Source organism: Pleurodeles waltl, chromosome 8 (genome assembly GCF_031143425.1).
Source record: "Pleurodeles waltl isolate 20211129_DDA chromosome 8, aPleWal1.hap1.20221129, whole genome shotgun sequence".
Classification (NCBI taxonomy): Eukaryota; Metazoa; Chordata; class Amphibia; order Caudata; family Salamandridae; genus Pleurodeles; species Pleurodeles waltl.
Genome location: NC_090447.1, coordinates 701,106,480 through 701,121,088, shown reverse-complemented (window position 1 = coordinate 701,121,088; position 14,609 = coordinate 701,106,480). Strand labels below are relative to the sequence as shown.

Below are 14,609 nucleotides of genomic sequence, written 5' to 3'. Positions count from 1 at the left end.
CGAGGGGGTGCCATGCGGCCCCCTGTATTTAAAATGTTGTTAACCCCAGGGAGGTGGCAGTCCCTGGGGTTCCAGGTGTTGCTAGGCACACCCTCAAATTTCATTAGTTCCTAGCCTTGGGGAAGTGGTGGTCCCCATGTCTGCAGGGGGGCCTGGCAGTCCCCCCACATTTCCTTAGTTCCACATGGCCCCCTGCATTCACTAAGATTAAAGCCCCAGGGAGGTGGTGCTCCCCAGGGCTGTGGATGGGCCCAGCATGCCCACCTGCATTAAAACATAAATAAGCCCTGGGGAGGATAAAATGCCATGGGGGACCTTGGGTCCCCCTCCTTATTAATAAAGTGCTGCGTGACCTGGCTCAATCGGGGGCTTTATTTGAGCGAGCACAGGAGCCAATGCTTGTCATAGCAAAAACTTTAAAAAACAGCTATTTTGCTTTGGGGGGTTCCCTCTTGGATCCCAGCACCAGAGCAAAGGGGGCAGGGTGTCTCTACCCTGGCCCCTCTCCTTTTTTAGTAATCTTTTTTTGTGGGTCTCGGCTGAAGCCAAGTCCCAAGATGGCTGCCAACATTTCCTGTTTGAAGTGTAGGCAGCCAATCAGAGCTCTGTGTTTCCCTGCACGTGCTCGCTATTAGTCCCTAATCCTTCAGGCCTCTAGATATTTATATTTCTTTTTAATTTAATAAGTCAAAAACTACTAAACTGATTTACACCAAATAACAAAAAGCACTCTTTCTGGATCAAGAGCTACCTTTCTGCCAAATTTGGTGTATTTCCATCCAGCAGTTCGGGTTGTAGTCGAATCTAAAATCCCTAATGCTGCCGGTTGGAGTAACCTAACTGGACATGTCTGTCTGGCTGGATTCCTCTGCCCTCCCATGGCCCAGCTCCACCACTTTCTGCACAGGCTGGCTCAGCCAGCACCAGAAAAATATAGCAATAGTTAAATATTGTTTAATTTTTCTGCTGCTGGCTCTGAGCCAACAGGCGATGCTCCTCCGCCATTGCGGAGAAGCTGCTGCTGGATTCTGCTAATCACATGATTTGCAAGTGTAAAAAAATCATAGTACATGATGCTCACTATTATGTACTATGCAGAATTATTTATCATTATATAAAATATAATTTGAGTTTTGCACATTACAACAGAACTGTTCATATTGTAAGAACTGGATGGCTGTCATACAATAAGCTGGGCATGGCAGGCATTAACAAATATGCACAAAAAAATGATGTTCATAAGTTTGATCACAAAGGGGAAGTGAAATGCGGGCCCTACCTGATGACTTCCTTTTTTACCAAAATATTTAAAACAAATCAATTTCCACAAGTGGTCGTTAGAGATTGGTAACGAGAGATGGACACCGGAAAAAGCCATTTTGTAAATAACTGAGGAAGCCTGATCTTGTTACTAGACAGCACAAAGAGAGCATTAATAAAACACAGTTTGTGAGTATTGTTTTTTAGCAATGGAAAAATCATCAGCAGCCACTGACTTTATACGGTAATCCATGGCAAATCAATGGTTTAGCCACACATGGTATGGAATCATTGTTACATAGCAAAGGCATATTATTGTATGTACTTAAGAATTCAAAATCTCAACTCTCTGCTCCTTTGAGAAGCACGTATCTGTTCTGTAGTCATGGAAGCTAAGATTGACGTAGGAGTCAAGCATAATTTTGAATTCAAATGTAACATAGAAAAATGTTTGCCAAGGTGCTCAGACCTAAATCTTTGCAACACCTAAACATAAACTACGTGGTCACTACTGCATAGTGCTTTTGGCATCAATAGTGTATGGAGCTGGCCATCAGATGTATGGTTTTGTCGTACGGACTGTATACATTTTCAGTATAGCAGGTGGTATTAGCCCTTCTATTATTACCCCGCAGCTCAGAACAGAAGACATTCAATGAGTACATTCTAGTCAATGAGTTTCAGCAGTAGGCACAGCGATACCCGAGATGTGCTTCCCCTTGGGACAGGAGACAAACACTGTGACCTGGGATATATGTTGGATGGTGCATTAATGTCTGATTGCAGTACCCCTTCGAGGCTCTGCATCTGCGTGGAATGGCGATGTCTGCTACGGTCCTCAAGAGTATTTATTTTTCCACAGCTCCAAGTAGCACCGACCAAGAGACCCCTCAGCCAGCAATTTCAAATGGCCTCCAGTTGTTAGCGACTACACTCGGTAAATAAAAACTGTACCCACACGGATTATTGGCTGTGTTCATAGTGTGCTCTGTCGCAGCTGCAACTCACTACTTCTTTGCCAGAAAGCTCTCTTGAGCCCTGTAGCTTCTGCAATGACGTTCACTGCGCTTCCCACAGGTGCTGACGCCTTTAACTCATCAGCGTCCGCCATAGACGGTCTCTGCTGGACACAGTTTATCCAAATGTTTTACATTTGACTTTTGTCTATGCCCTTGACAATCATATATCGATAATTTAGGCAAACCGCTTTTCAGCAGCGTATGGCATTCCAGCAGCTTGGAGTGAGAGAGAAATGATGTTGCCATTATGGGCTCGATTTAGAACTGGACAAACGGGCTAGTCCATCACAACGGTGACGGATATCCCATCTCCCGAAAACTAAATTCATAGGATAGAATGGGATGTAGATTTCGGCGGACGGGATATCGTCACCGGTTGTGACGGAGTACCCCAGCCACTAAGTTCTAAATCAGGCTCTATATCTTTATCATTTGCCAGCTCTTGGATCGCCCTCCTCGGTCAATCAACAGCTCTCTTTTCTGACTTGGCAGTGCACGTGAGCTGGTGCCACTTTAAGACTGCACTTCCCATCAGCCTCTTCTGCTTTAGCCATCATGTTCTCTGATGATTGTATTCGCCTTTTTCTTGGCTTTGTGTTGTGCACCACAGGAGAATTTCAATATTTCAAGGAAGAAGCATGTTTGTCGAGCAGTACACCTCATTCAGTTTTAGTCATTTGTTTTAATACCTTCTCGGTTTGTCATTTGTTTCAGCTGTGAATGACACACAACGGATCCCTGCAATTCCAGGAACATTTGAAAAGCCTGTCGCTCCACAAACCGGAACAGGTAACGTGCACTTTGCAGCGAGGCTAAGAGTAATCTATGCGTTTTGGATGCCATGTTTGTTGGTATGTTGACAAGACTGAAAAGACCTACCTTTCTTTTTGGCCGGCTTTCAGGTACTGTACAGAATTTTACTTTGTGCCTGGAAACATACCAGATGATATGTTGAGGTTCTGTTCATGACTATATGTCCAGCTCCGTAGAACGTTCAAGAAGTGAGCAATTAGCTCAAACTAGAAAAAAAACATCAAACGAAGGAAGACTTTAGGTGTCTGTCCAGCATGGCCTCTATCCATCTGGCATTAAAACTACTGTAGCCTAGCATTCCGCTGAAGTGGATCTGTGGCACGTTTCTTGCCTCTGCCCCCTAACTGCAATCAGGAAGTGGTCCACTATGGCCATATAAATGGATATTAATAGCTAGTGCTAGGCTTGGGTAGGTGCTGACCTGTGAATGTTTGAAAATGGCTGCATTACTTACCGATAATCTTCATTCCTCCAAGTCAAAGTCTACCTTGGTAGAGTACTGCTTGCATCGCTCCCTTCTGTCTCATCCTTCTCATGCCGGGACCTTGGGTTTTTAAGGAGGTGCTTAGAGCTGGTGAAGGGCTTACGGGCATAGACTGAAATAAAATACTTTTTTTCTCATGTACAGGAGACTGCAAAGCGTACGGACTGACTAAAAAATATAGATGAGAAGGTAATAGGTTAACAGTCACAAAGCATTCCTACATTTCATTGCTATGTGTAAGCAGGGGAGAGTCACTCCCACTTTTTTGCAAATCACAAAGGATAGGGATGTCTCTAGTGCAGTTTGCAATGAACACTTCAGTTCATAACAACCATTAATGTTTTGTGATTGCCTGTGTGTGGGCACTGCATATTCTATTAGTACTTGGCTATGAGTGCATATGAAAAATAGGTTCACACATCTAGCTGCAGTTGCCTCCCAGAGGGAAGTCTCTGAGATAGAGCCTTGTTTATAGAAAGGCAGGTCGATCATTGATTGAGCTTCCTGTTCGAGAGAATTAACCTATTCCAATGCTCTTCCTCAGACATTCAACATAAAAGAACATCAACATTTCTGTTCCATTGTACTGTTGACTAATATTTTACTCAGGATATTTCACTAATACTAAAATAACCACACAAAAAAATACGAAACTTGTTCGAGTCTTGCATCTTCCTGACATGCACCTCCAGAGCCAAGTTATCCTGAACCCTCACGATATCCACGTTTATTATATTAATTTCAACAAAATTGTGATTCTTACAGTGATATTTTTTTGCACAGTGCATGACATTACTTAAATGCGGGTTAAACAATGTGTAATTGTATTAATGTTTTTTTGTTCACATTATGGAGCGGATTTACTAAGATTTTGCATCGGGTTGTGTCACGTTTGTGGCACAGCTCCAATACAAAACATTTTTGTTATTTACTAAGCCTTGTGTTACTTTGTGTTGGAAAGGCGTTCTGTGGGTGGAACATGAGCACCCTACAGACAAGCAAAAAGGTTTTAGCTCAGCATTGATAGCACTGTACTAATCCCAAGCTTAAAACCCATCTAGAGAAACAAGACATTTGAGATAAACAGATTCAGATTGTCACTGATGTTGTAGGGTTCTCCATATAAAGGAATTTCCCTGTGCCTAAACTGAGGAACTACTCAGAGTTCCTTGCTTCATGTTTTGCATTATTTATTCCACACTCTAAGCCTGAAAGGATATTGTCTTGATTTATACTGGGTGCTCCCTTGTGTCTGGGCGAAGCTGTACATCGCTGATAGGCTCTAACTAGAGTGAAACACATGTCATGGGTTGCTCTTTTATTCATTCCAGGTTGGCTTGGATGGAATTTTACCAATCCAAATCTGTAATACTGTGCATGGAATGGAAAAAGGCTTTTGCCATTTTTTAGCTTGGAATGGATGGCACTGTGCTAATCCTATGTTTAAAAACATTGTTGTAAAAATGACAAAAGGTTGTGTAAGTTTTAATGGCTTTAGCAAGTGAGATACGGCAAATATCAATGTAGATCCTACCTCAGTGCGATTTGAATTTGCATGTGACATAAATAAATGTTGGAGCATAATATGTTTTACTGATTTCTGCTTGAAGCAGCAACACAAGGGGCATTTGTTAATGGTGTAAAGCTATAGAATTTCTTAGCGCCCATTTCTCTATAGAACACCTTGCTTTAAATGTATCTGCAATATTAGCAGGTGTTTCATACTGATGACAGAAAACAGCACCGATGTAGAAAACATCTTAAAATAATTATTTTTACAAAATAAATTGTGTTATCTGACTTTCAGCTTATTTTCTTTCACATTGTGTATTCACACACACTCTTTTATCACTTCTTTTTGGGCATTTGAGTCTAATTTGAGCAAGATCGCGTTACAATCATAATATGGTTTCATTCTTGACCTGTTCTTAATCTTTCAAAAAATCATACACCACAGATTATAATTTGTAGTTGTTATCAAATTTTGCTGACACTGGAAATTTGCAGGTACAAAATTAAGATTCTGCAGGGTCTCAAATACAGTGTTTTACATTATTTTGATATCGATCATTTTAATACAAATATAGTTAATATTTTACAAAGAAGTTGAACATTCGACTTGTGTGTGGCAATAGGAATGTTAAATGACTTTTGTAATACATACATATTAGTTTCACTTTCATAAGAGGAGTTACTGAAGCAAGGGTGTCTGAAAAACGTGTATCTTCTCCTAGAGGCATGAAAGGGATATTCTAGGGCTTATAGGACATGAAAGTTTGAGAAAACCCACAAATATCTATGTATGCAAATACTACTCATTTGACTGCAGCAGTTTCAATGCATGAGGAGTTGTATAGTACAAAATAGGGCCCACTGCCAATTTTAAAATGATAAGAGTATTTTCCTATTATGTTCTTACTTATGCAAATAATTTTGTAAAGATGTTTCCAATTCATATTTATATCTTATTCATTGATGCATGACTTGAATTTTAATAAAATCAATTAAATATATGTGAATACAAACATAACAATAATTTTAGAAATTTCAACCTTGATGAAAACCTTCAGACCATGACATTCTTAGAACTAGAGAGTATTCAATTTTTCCAGGACCAAGATATAAATATGTAAGATTTTAAGCAAAAATTATATCAACTGGGTCAGGCTTTTTGTTTGGTGAAGTGGTTCGTTGTAGTTAGGTGACTGCGTAGGTGGTGCCCCAAGCTCTCCTTGAAAGGAAATATTGACATACCATCTGGGCTATACTAACATGAAACCTGGGAGTAAGCTCCTTTATTGAACAGACTGTGTTAGCAGATGTAAGTTGCAACCTTCCAGATGAGTTTTGTGAAAAGGAGCTAGAAGCTGTTCTTTCTGTAAATGGTCACCTAAGATGCAGGCTAGTAAAATATAAGGTCGCAGACATTTTTGTTCAAACCTCCTCCCAATGTGACATCCACCTGAGACAATGTGTACCTATAATGGAAGGAATTTTGTATTGTTGATGATGTGCTTTATGCTGAAATCTTTGTACAAGAAAACAGTAAATGAGACACAGTGGCAATTCAATGATATGATAAGAATTCTGGAAACTGGACCTGATCTGTATCTCAGTATTTTACAATAATATTAATGCAAGCATGCTAAATTTATGTGCATAGTTATATGACCAAATGTTTAATGTGTTTGAGAAAATGTAACTAGAAATCGAGCTTGTGAACAGAGCACATCAGCTAAACAATGGTGCGGGTTAATGGTGGCAAGTGAAGGATGAGATACATGGTCCCCAGCACTAACATTCTTGTATAGGAAAAGGATGGAAGGAATTTGGCATGATTGCAGATTTGCTGTAAAATTCTTGGTGTAGAAGAGTGCATCACAAATGATTTTGTTAACACAGAATCCTCCAAAATTATATAAATGTGTTAGGTGACACTGTGAAAAGCATGTAGATATACATAAGTGATGTTGCTGTTGTACTTTAGGCAACAACTACGGTCTCACAGGCAAAATGTAGTCACTGATGTATAACAAAGAAATCTAATGAAAACAAAAAAGCGAATTAGTTTGGCTATTTATTTTGTTTTGTATCAATTGTTGAAATGCTGTAGGAAGAGTTGTAAATGAAGATTTTTTTTATTATTTTTGACAACTTTATGCAATTTGGTATGAGATATTCTATGAATTGCTTCATGAGTAGATGTCATTTTCAAAAAGAAAGGTGAAGTTTCTGGAAATTCTAAAGTGTTATGAAGGATCTCCTAGTGTTCTACAAAAAAAAGCTAATATGTATCCATATACATATTAGTTAAGGATTTTTTAATGTTTGAAAGTGATAAATATGTGGTATGTATGAATAATTAATGCAAGAGTGCTAGTTTTAATTAGATGGTAATACTTAGTTATAATTGGTTTGGTACAAAGAAATTGAAGTAGAAATGGTTGTTTACTGAGTTTAAAAAAACGTTTTTCAGTGGAAAATACATGGTGTGTATGTAAAGCAAAATGTTTAAGAAAAGGTGGTTGTTAGTAAGTACTGTTTAATAGTTTTTGCTAGCAGGGACATTGTAAGGGTTGTTTACTAACTATATAACAACACCAGTTGGACATCAATGAGAGGTTAATATTTGTGTTGCATTCTTAATAAAGTCTATTAGTGGGACCGTATTTGCTTTGTGACTTAAAAACCTGTAACTTCAGTCAAAATATTACTATGGCAGTCCAATGAAAGCACAAGAATTATTATTGACTAACAATGTGGTTTAGGCTAAGGTACCCAAATAATACACACTTACTAAACAAAACATACATACATTATCAATTTAAAGGTTGTGTCAGCAATGCAAATGTTTCAATGAACACACACAGCTCTTATTTACAAGCAGCAAGACATGTCACATCTGGAGTCTAAAAGTTTGGCTACTTGATAACTCATTAACAAAACCTAATAAGAACACAAATTAGACTACGTAATTATCCACACAAAGCCATGTTCCTAATGGATCCCCTAATCAAGCAATGGCTTAAACACGAAAAACATATGAAAGCCAGTGGCTGAAAGAAGGTGAACCAAAGCCCACCTCCTCTCTACCCTGTAATTTACTTTTTTGAAGAATGGGTTTTATGAGGTCCTTCAAACATTTGAAGCTGTTTGTAGCCATGCCTAAAAACAAGAGATAGATTATATGAAATGGAACTAAGCAATGCTTCCTTCAGGCAGCACACCTTCCAGAAATGTGATGACAGGTTGCCTAATATCAACTAGTGGTGTACACTGGAACTGTGCCCCTGACCCATGGGACATTACCCACTTTCTTGTGGGTGGTACTACAGTGCCCTCATTGCGTAAAATGGACATGAAGGGAAAGATCTGGCAAAACACTGCCTTAATGTGTGCTGCTTCTCTTTTAAACCCATAGCACAGTGAATAATTATAGAGGGTTGGTCTACCCTAAGCCTGTCCAACTAATTAATGTTTCTCTTGTTATGGTACATAATCCTTTCTCGTACCCTCTATGCCCATAATTAACATGACTACCACAGTGAATTATTTTACGCAAAGAGATGCGGATAATGGCCCCTTCTGATTTCCTAATGAGCTGTGACTGAGGTTTGTACAACTAGATTGTAGAGAGGGCGCATTTTTTCTATCTACTCTGCGAAGTAATAGCAAATCACAATATAAGGAGGGACGTTTTACTGTTCATACTAGGCTATTTACCAGTATTTGAGTTCATAAAAGCACAGTCTGCTATCCCCACGTCAGGCCTGGATCTGCTGTCCATATAATGTCATGAGTTGTGTGCTTTGCTGACATTCAGAGTGGCTGTATTTTGTCTCATCTCCCTGATTATTGTCAGAATAGGTTATATCTAATTTAACGTTTCTGTTTTGTATTTTGTAAAGTGCAATATGCTGTACAGTTGTCACCTCAGAGGACTCAATGTAGCAAGCGTTGAGGTTGATAGTTGTATGGGGCAGCATGAGGGACCCACTTACTAGGGACCTTCAGTCACTGCCCCACAGTCAATTTTGAGCTGAAAAGTTCTGCTTTCAGGAGCTCCCTGAAACACAGATAAACTTGTCCTTTCATCGGGCCTGGATCAAAAGTGTTCAAGAGCTGGGCTCTTACATTTCCAATGTCATCTTTTTGCTGTTTAAAGATTGATGTGGATCAAGTGAGAGGTAGCTCATCATAGTCACCTGAAAGAATGATATCGAGGGGCTAGCTTTTCTTTTGAGATGTGTGTGAGGCCTTTATTTTAGTGGGCGTTATGCATAATGCCAGGTCTCTTGACTTCTTTCTTGGGCTCTCATCGGAGCCAGGGGAGAGGTTTTAAGGCGGATTTTGCAATATGGTGTTTCCAGAGGTTGAAATCAATAATGTGAACTTAATTTTCAGATATTTGCAGTCATACAGATGTTGTTAGGCCTGTGTATATCACATACAATAATATAGATTCAGGTTAGTGAACAGTCTGCAAGCATAGCAATATTCCAGCTCATGTAGAGTTGCATGTTGACATCTTTGACATGGAAGTGACTTAAGGAGAAAACCTAACATTCGCCTTAAAGTTGAATCCCAGACTGTAGATGGAATCTAATGTGTCAGCTCTATTGGTATGTTCGTTTTGGATTGCTTTAATTAAAGGAATATCATTTTTAAATACTTTTACAATGAGAATTTAAAGTATTTCCAAGTAATATAACAGTAGCTTATGTGCTTTAAAAAATACATTGTGCATAAACCTAACAATAAGCTGTATTTTTTTGAACTACCTCTTTTGAGAGTATGTCTGAGTCCACCCTTACGGAACACAAAAATATGTACACTACCTACATCTGTTTTTTGTTCTTACATGCTCAAGAGAGAGGAATGTCCCAAGAAACGTCCATTTTAGTATGGTCTACCTATGCATCTCTGCCAGATCATGGCGAGTTCCAGAAAGACTAGCAGAGGCCTTTAAGTAACCCCAGTGTGCAGTGGATGTGCATAAACCATTGTAAAACCAGGTGCTCAAGAGCTTGTGCCTAGTTGCTTAGGGTTCTCTGCTGTGTACCCAGATCTATTTAATTTGTAACAGTGCTTAATTTGTAAAGAAAGAAAGAAAGAAAGAAAGTAAAGTGCAGGTAACCATTTTTAACAGCCTACAGTTAACCCTGCTAGTTGCAGGGGGTGCTGAACACAAGGACTGTCTAGCTCCTATTTCGCCTCTTTCTTTCACCACTCTACACCTTTGTCTCTTTACCTGGCTCATACAGGTTCTTTTTCATCCCTGCTTGTCCTTTTGCCACAGTGCTCCCATCTTTCTCTTTCTCGTTCCTCCTCCCTTTTTGCATTTCGATTTTACACTGGCCTGATGATGAAAATGAATCCCCAGTCATCTAAAATAAGTGCCAGTGCCCACCTACCTTCAGCCATCGACACAAACTGAAAACTTTAGAAACTGATAGTTACAATGGAGCAGATTGTTTTCATCATAACAGCTGTTGGTCGATTCTCTCCAATAGAATATAAAGTTACATTAGAAACCTAATGTGTTTGTTCAATGTCTACTGTAGCAAAGGGGTAAGACATGGCATAAAGGGATCTGGTCCTTTTTCTAATTCAGTGCAAAAAGTGAGAAGATGTATATACTCGTTTGTTCAGAAAGAGCACTACAATTTTAAGATACTCTTTTTCCACCCTACAGCAAAAGATGAAATGACCCAACAGCCCCTCACAGCCAAAACTTACATCTCAACCGAGGAGCCTGAGTCAACGCTGGGTAAATCTGATTCTGCAGCACTGCTTTGTTGCTCCATTTGAAGGAGATGCCTTAGCATTTCAGTGACATCTCTTTCTACCTCCAAGTTTATCCAGTGCTCCATTTTCCTTTCCGCTACTTCTGTTCTATGGAGCCGAGGACTTGCTACTGCTGGCTGGCCGCTCTCATACTGTGCCTTTGGTTGAACAGGCTTCAGAGATTTGCTTCACATCATTTCTGCAGAATTCATGACCATTCCTCACTCACATATGCTTCCAGCTGACGCTTCCATTATCATCTTCTCCATCATCTTCTTTAAACAGCATTTATTAACTGTTCCTCTTGATTGTATCAGGCAACTTTACAACAGTACAGTAACTTGCTGCTGAATGTTTATTTCTATTTTGAATGATGCTCATGTCTTAATAACTCCTGGCCCGTGGCACCTATAGCCAGCATCATTACTATCACAATTGGTTGTTTTTGCTTTAGGAACTGATTCATGGTAACCATATTTATGTCTACTCATTCATCCACTATTCGATAGCCTGACTCAGTTAGTCCACTCATTCCATGCTTCGATGCCCTTGATTTCATTAGGCTCACTTGGCTCATCACGCATAGGTTTACAGAACTTGCTTAATACTTTGATCAACTTTCTGTTGGCTTTGGCTGCATTATAAGCTTACAAGCTTACACTTCACAGTCCTCATCCTATGCCACTCCTGCCAGCGTTTTGCACAATTCCTGATTTAGCATCACGCTTCGTATGGCAAGAACTTGTAATGTTTCCTTGCACGTCTTTTGAGTAATAGTCATCAAGACAGGTGTTGTTGTGACTGCGGTTATTCGTGTTTCTTCTGTCGCAGGTTCCAGCCACTTGTGTTTGAAAGTCTTTATTCTTTTATTGGGTGCACACACTTGAGTATCTACTTGGCTCACCCACTCATTGTTGTTTTAAATAGTTGTCATTTGTATGTACCTCTTTTCACAGCAGGTGCTACAGTGATGCATATTTTGTTGTTAAGTACCTCGACATTTGAATTATTAAGTTATTTTTATTCTTGAACTACCAGTTTTGTTCTTTGGAAAAGTCGTTTTAGCCCTCTAATTGTTACTGCACTCCTACTCTTTGCTGCAGAATTTTGCTTTAGCGGGTGCAGGTTATCAATGTTGAATTTCTCTTGTTGTTCTGTTAATTAGCACTCCTTTGATAGCACTAGCTAATGACCCCCAAAGCTCGTCATTGCTTGCAGGACTGTGCTTTAGTCACATTAGAGTGTTAGCTTTCAGGCTCAGATAATATCCAGATTTATTCAGTTTTCGTAATTGACCGTTCTCTTGTTCACTTAGTTCACGTTATGTTGCTCCAGGCAATGTTTGACTTCCTTCATGTTCCGGTGTTCACGTTCTTTGGTGAAATAGTATTGCCTCTGCATTTGGCACAGAATTGTGTTTAGTCCCACTTGCTGAGCACTGAACCACGGGCAGCTGTCCGCTAAGAGAATGTTTGCCCATCTGTGATGGTTTCTTGCCCAAGTCAGCATGGCAGGCTACAGCTGATCCACTGAACTGAAGCTCTTTCATCATGGCTTGCTTTTTTTCAGTAAAAATACTTTCACGCAAATTGACTTACGTGATCAATGCTCGACTATCAATCCCTTTTTCTTAAAATCACGCTTTAACATCAGTTGCTCATGATCCTATGCTGAGTTGCTCTTTGGTGGGTCTGCAGCATTTGTCAGCATGGACCAACGCATTCCTAGACACAACAGACAACCGCTAACGCTGTTTCATCATTCTAATTAGAATCATTGTTTTGCAGTGTCGAATGAGCTTCCGATTTTTACTCCAATGGAAAAAACAACAGAGGGGACAAAGATACAGATCATAAATCCTGGTAATTATTCTGAAAAACTCAGCTTCTCTGAAAAATAAGCGTATTACATACATTGTGACCAAGTGAGAACCACCTTTACTTATTTGCTGTGTGTATGTCTTGTGGAAATGGTGTTTATGTTTCATTACTACTTCATCGAATAATCCCTTTTTGTGACCACCAACTCTGTTTTGCACATATGCCTTGTCTCTCTAAGCTGTACTGACCAGAACAATCTACATTGAGCTAAATCTCTCTAAGAACAGTGGCTTCCCTAGTGCTACAGTTGTTTTTGTATCATTTACAACTAACGTATAAGCATGGCCACTGGAATTATGAGGCAACGAGGACCAAATTGTGATGAAGGATTGATGTGATCGTGCAGCAAGAAAGGCAAATTTTGCCATGCAATGAGTCACATTGTGCAGCAGGATTATTGCACAATTTTATTCTTGTAACACATTTTAACAACTGGGCAAATCAAGTAATCTCAGAAGAAGAAATTCACCACATGAAAAGGCCATCATCAAATAAGAACTAGCGACTAGAAAAGGGTCTGTCACGTGTGGCAAATAACTTTTGAGTCATTTGAGCTAGAAAAAGTGGAATCTTCAAAACAAGCAGCAGATGGTGCACTGTGTGCCAAATGCGGTCAATCCATGTCAATGCACAAAATATCTTGGACACAGGATCACATATTTTCAGTGGCCCTGTCTATAGGTGGCACTTCACAGCAGGGTGAAAGGCTGACCAAAGAACTAGATACATCTTGTCCCCGAAGTCTGGTACAAATAGGTGAACTTATTATTATAGTTCGTACAAAACAGGATAACGTCATACAAAGGATGAATTATGCTAGTGGCGTAAGCACAAACATTAATATGAATATTTAGTGGAAGGAGTCTAGCCTTGAAAAAGTGCACTTTCGAGAACTGGGGGTGTAAGTTATAAATGACGTGTACTGTCAATGACTGCAGTGCACATAGTCCCGAGTCTGCAAGTCTGTTGACGTCTGGCACTGGTAAAATATGCATCTAGCGTAAGTTTAGAAAAGTGTTTTAAGATACATTAGACGTATTTATACTTTTTTTGCGCCGCATTTGCGTCGTTTTTTGACGCAAAAATGGCGCAAACTTGCAAAATACCATTGTATTTTCTAGGTTTGCGCCGTTTTGCGTCAAAAAGCGGCGCAAATGCGGCGCTAAAAAAAGTATAAATACGGCATTGTTTTTACAAAAAAACTTCTTGCGTCCATGGAGCAGCTTCAGACTATGAATGTGATCTGTTACAAAAGAGTGACATACACAGCTTAACTACCTTCCGTGTCCTGGAAAAGGCTATGTCTACAGCTTCGTTATTAGAGTTGTTTTCGAGCCTGTGGAGGTAGGCTGCACTTGCAAGCTCTGGTATTAGGCCTAATGTCCCTTCGTTCATGTAGAAGAGTTTTTGAAATAGAGCGAATTCAAACTCAAGGAAGACTCGAAAAATATGGATGGACAGACCGGGTGAGGGGAGGGTGTTTAGTGTCGATGGTTTCGATGAACATGCGCCATAACAAGAAGGGAAGAAGACTTGGGAAGAGGGTGGCAATGACTCTTCGGGGAGAGCAACTCTACAATTATGTAACAGTTTTAAGACAGAGGCGAAGGCCATTTTCAAAGCATTAGCAAATCAAAAGCAGAGAAATGACCAGTTGCAATTTTCGTTTCAGCAGAGCTTTTAATGTGTTTCTCGGGGGCATTGAAACAAATCACAGAAAAGTGCATGAGCGACCCTCATTCTGGCGCGTGATGCTTATATGTCGCTTTGTTTACAAGGAAAGGGGTACTATAGTGATGCCAATGACTAGGAAAATTTGGAATTAGAAAAATGGAAGCGATAGAATCTAAGGCCCGTATTTATATT

At 39.7% G+C, this 14,609-nt stretch overlaps 1 protein-coding gene across 16 annotated transcripts in view; it reads left to right on the top strand.

Annotated features, from left to right (window-relative positions):
• ABI3BP (ABI family member 3 binding protein) overlaps positions 1 to 14,609 on the top strand; it is a 2,083,720-nt gene that overhangs the window by 1,118,940 nt on the left and 950,171 nt on the right. For 13 of the 16 annotated variants that reach the window (XM_069204834.1, XM_069204837.1, XM_069204832.1 and 10 more), the window contains 3 exons: positions 2,994 to 3,068; positions 10,772 to 10,846; positions 12,651 to 12,725. In XM_069204834.1, the coding sequence (XP_069060935.1) occupies positions 2,994 to 3,068; positions 10,772 to 10,846; positions 12,651 to 12,725 (225 nt within the window). The remainder of the gene's footprint in view (positions 1 to 2,993; positions 3,069 to 10,771; positions 10,847 to 12,650; positions 12,726 to 14,609) is intronic. The other 3 variants (XM_069204838.1, XM_069204847.1, XM_069204841.1) reach the window with 1 other exon arrangement.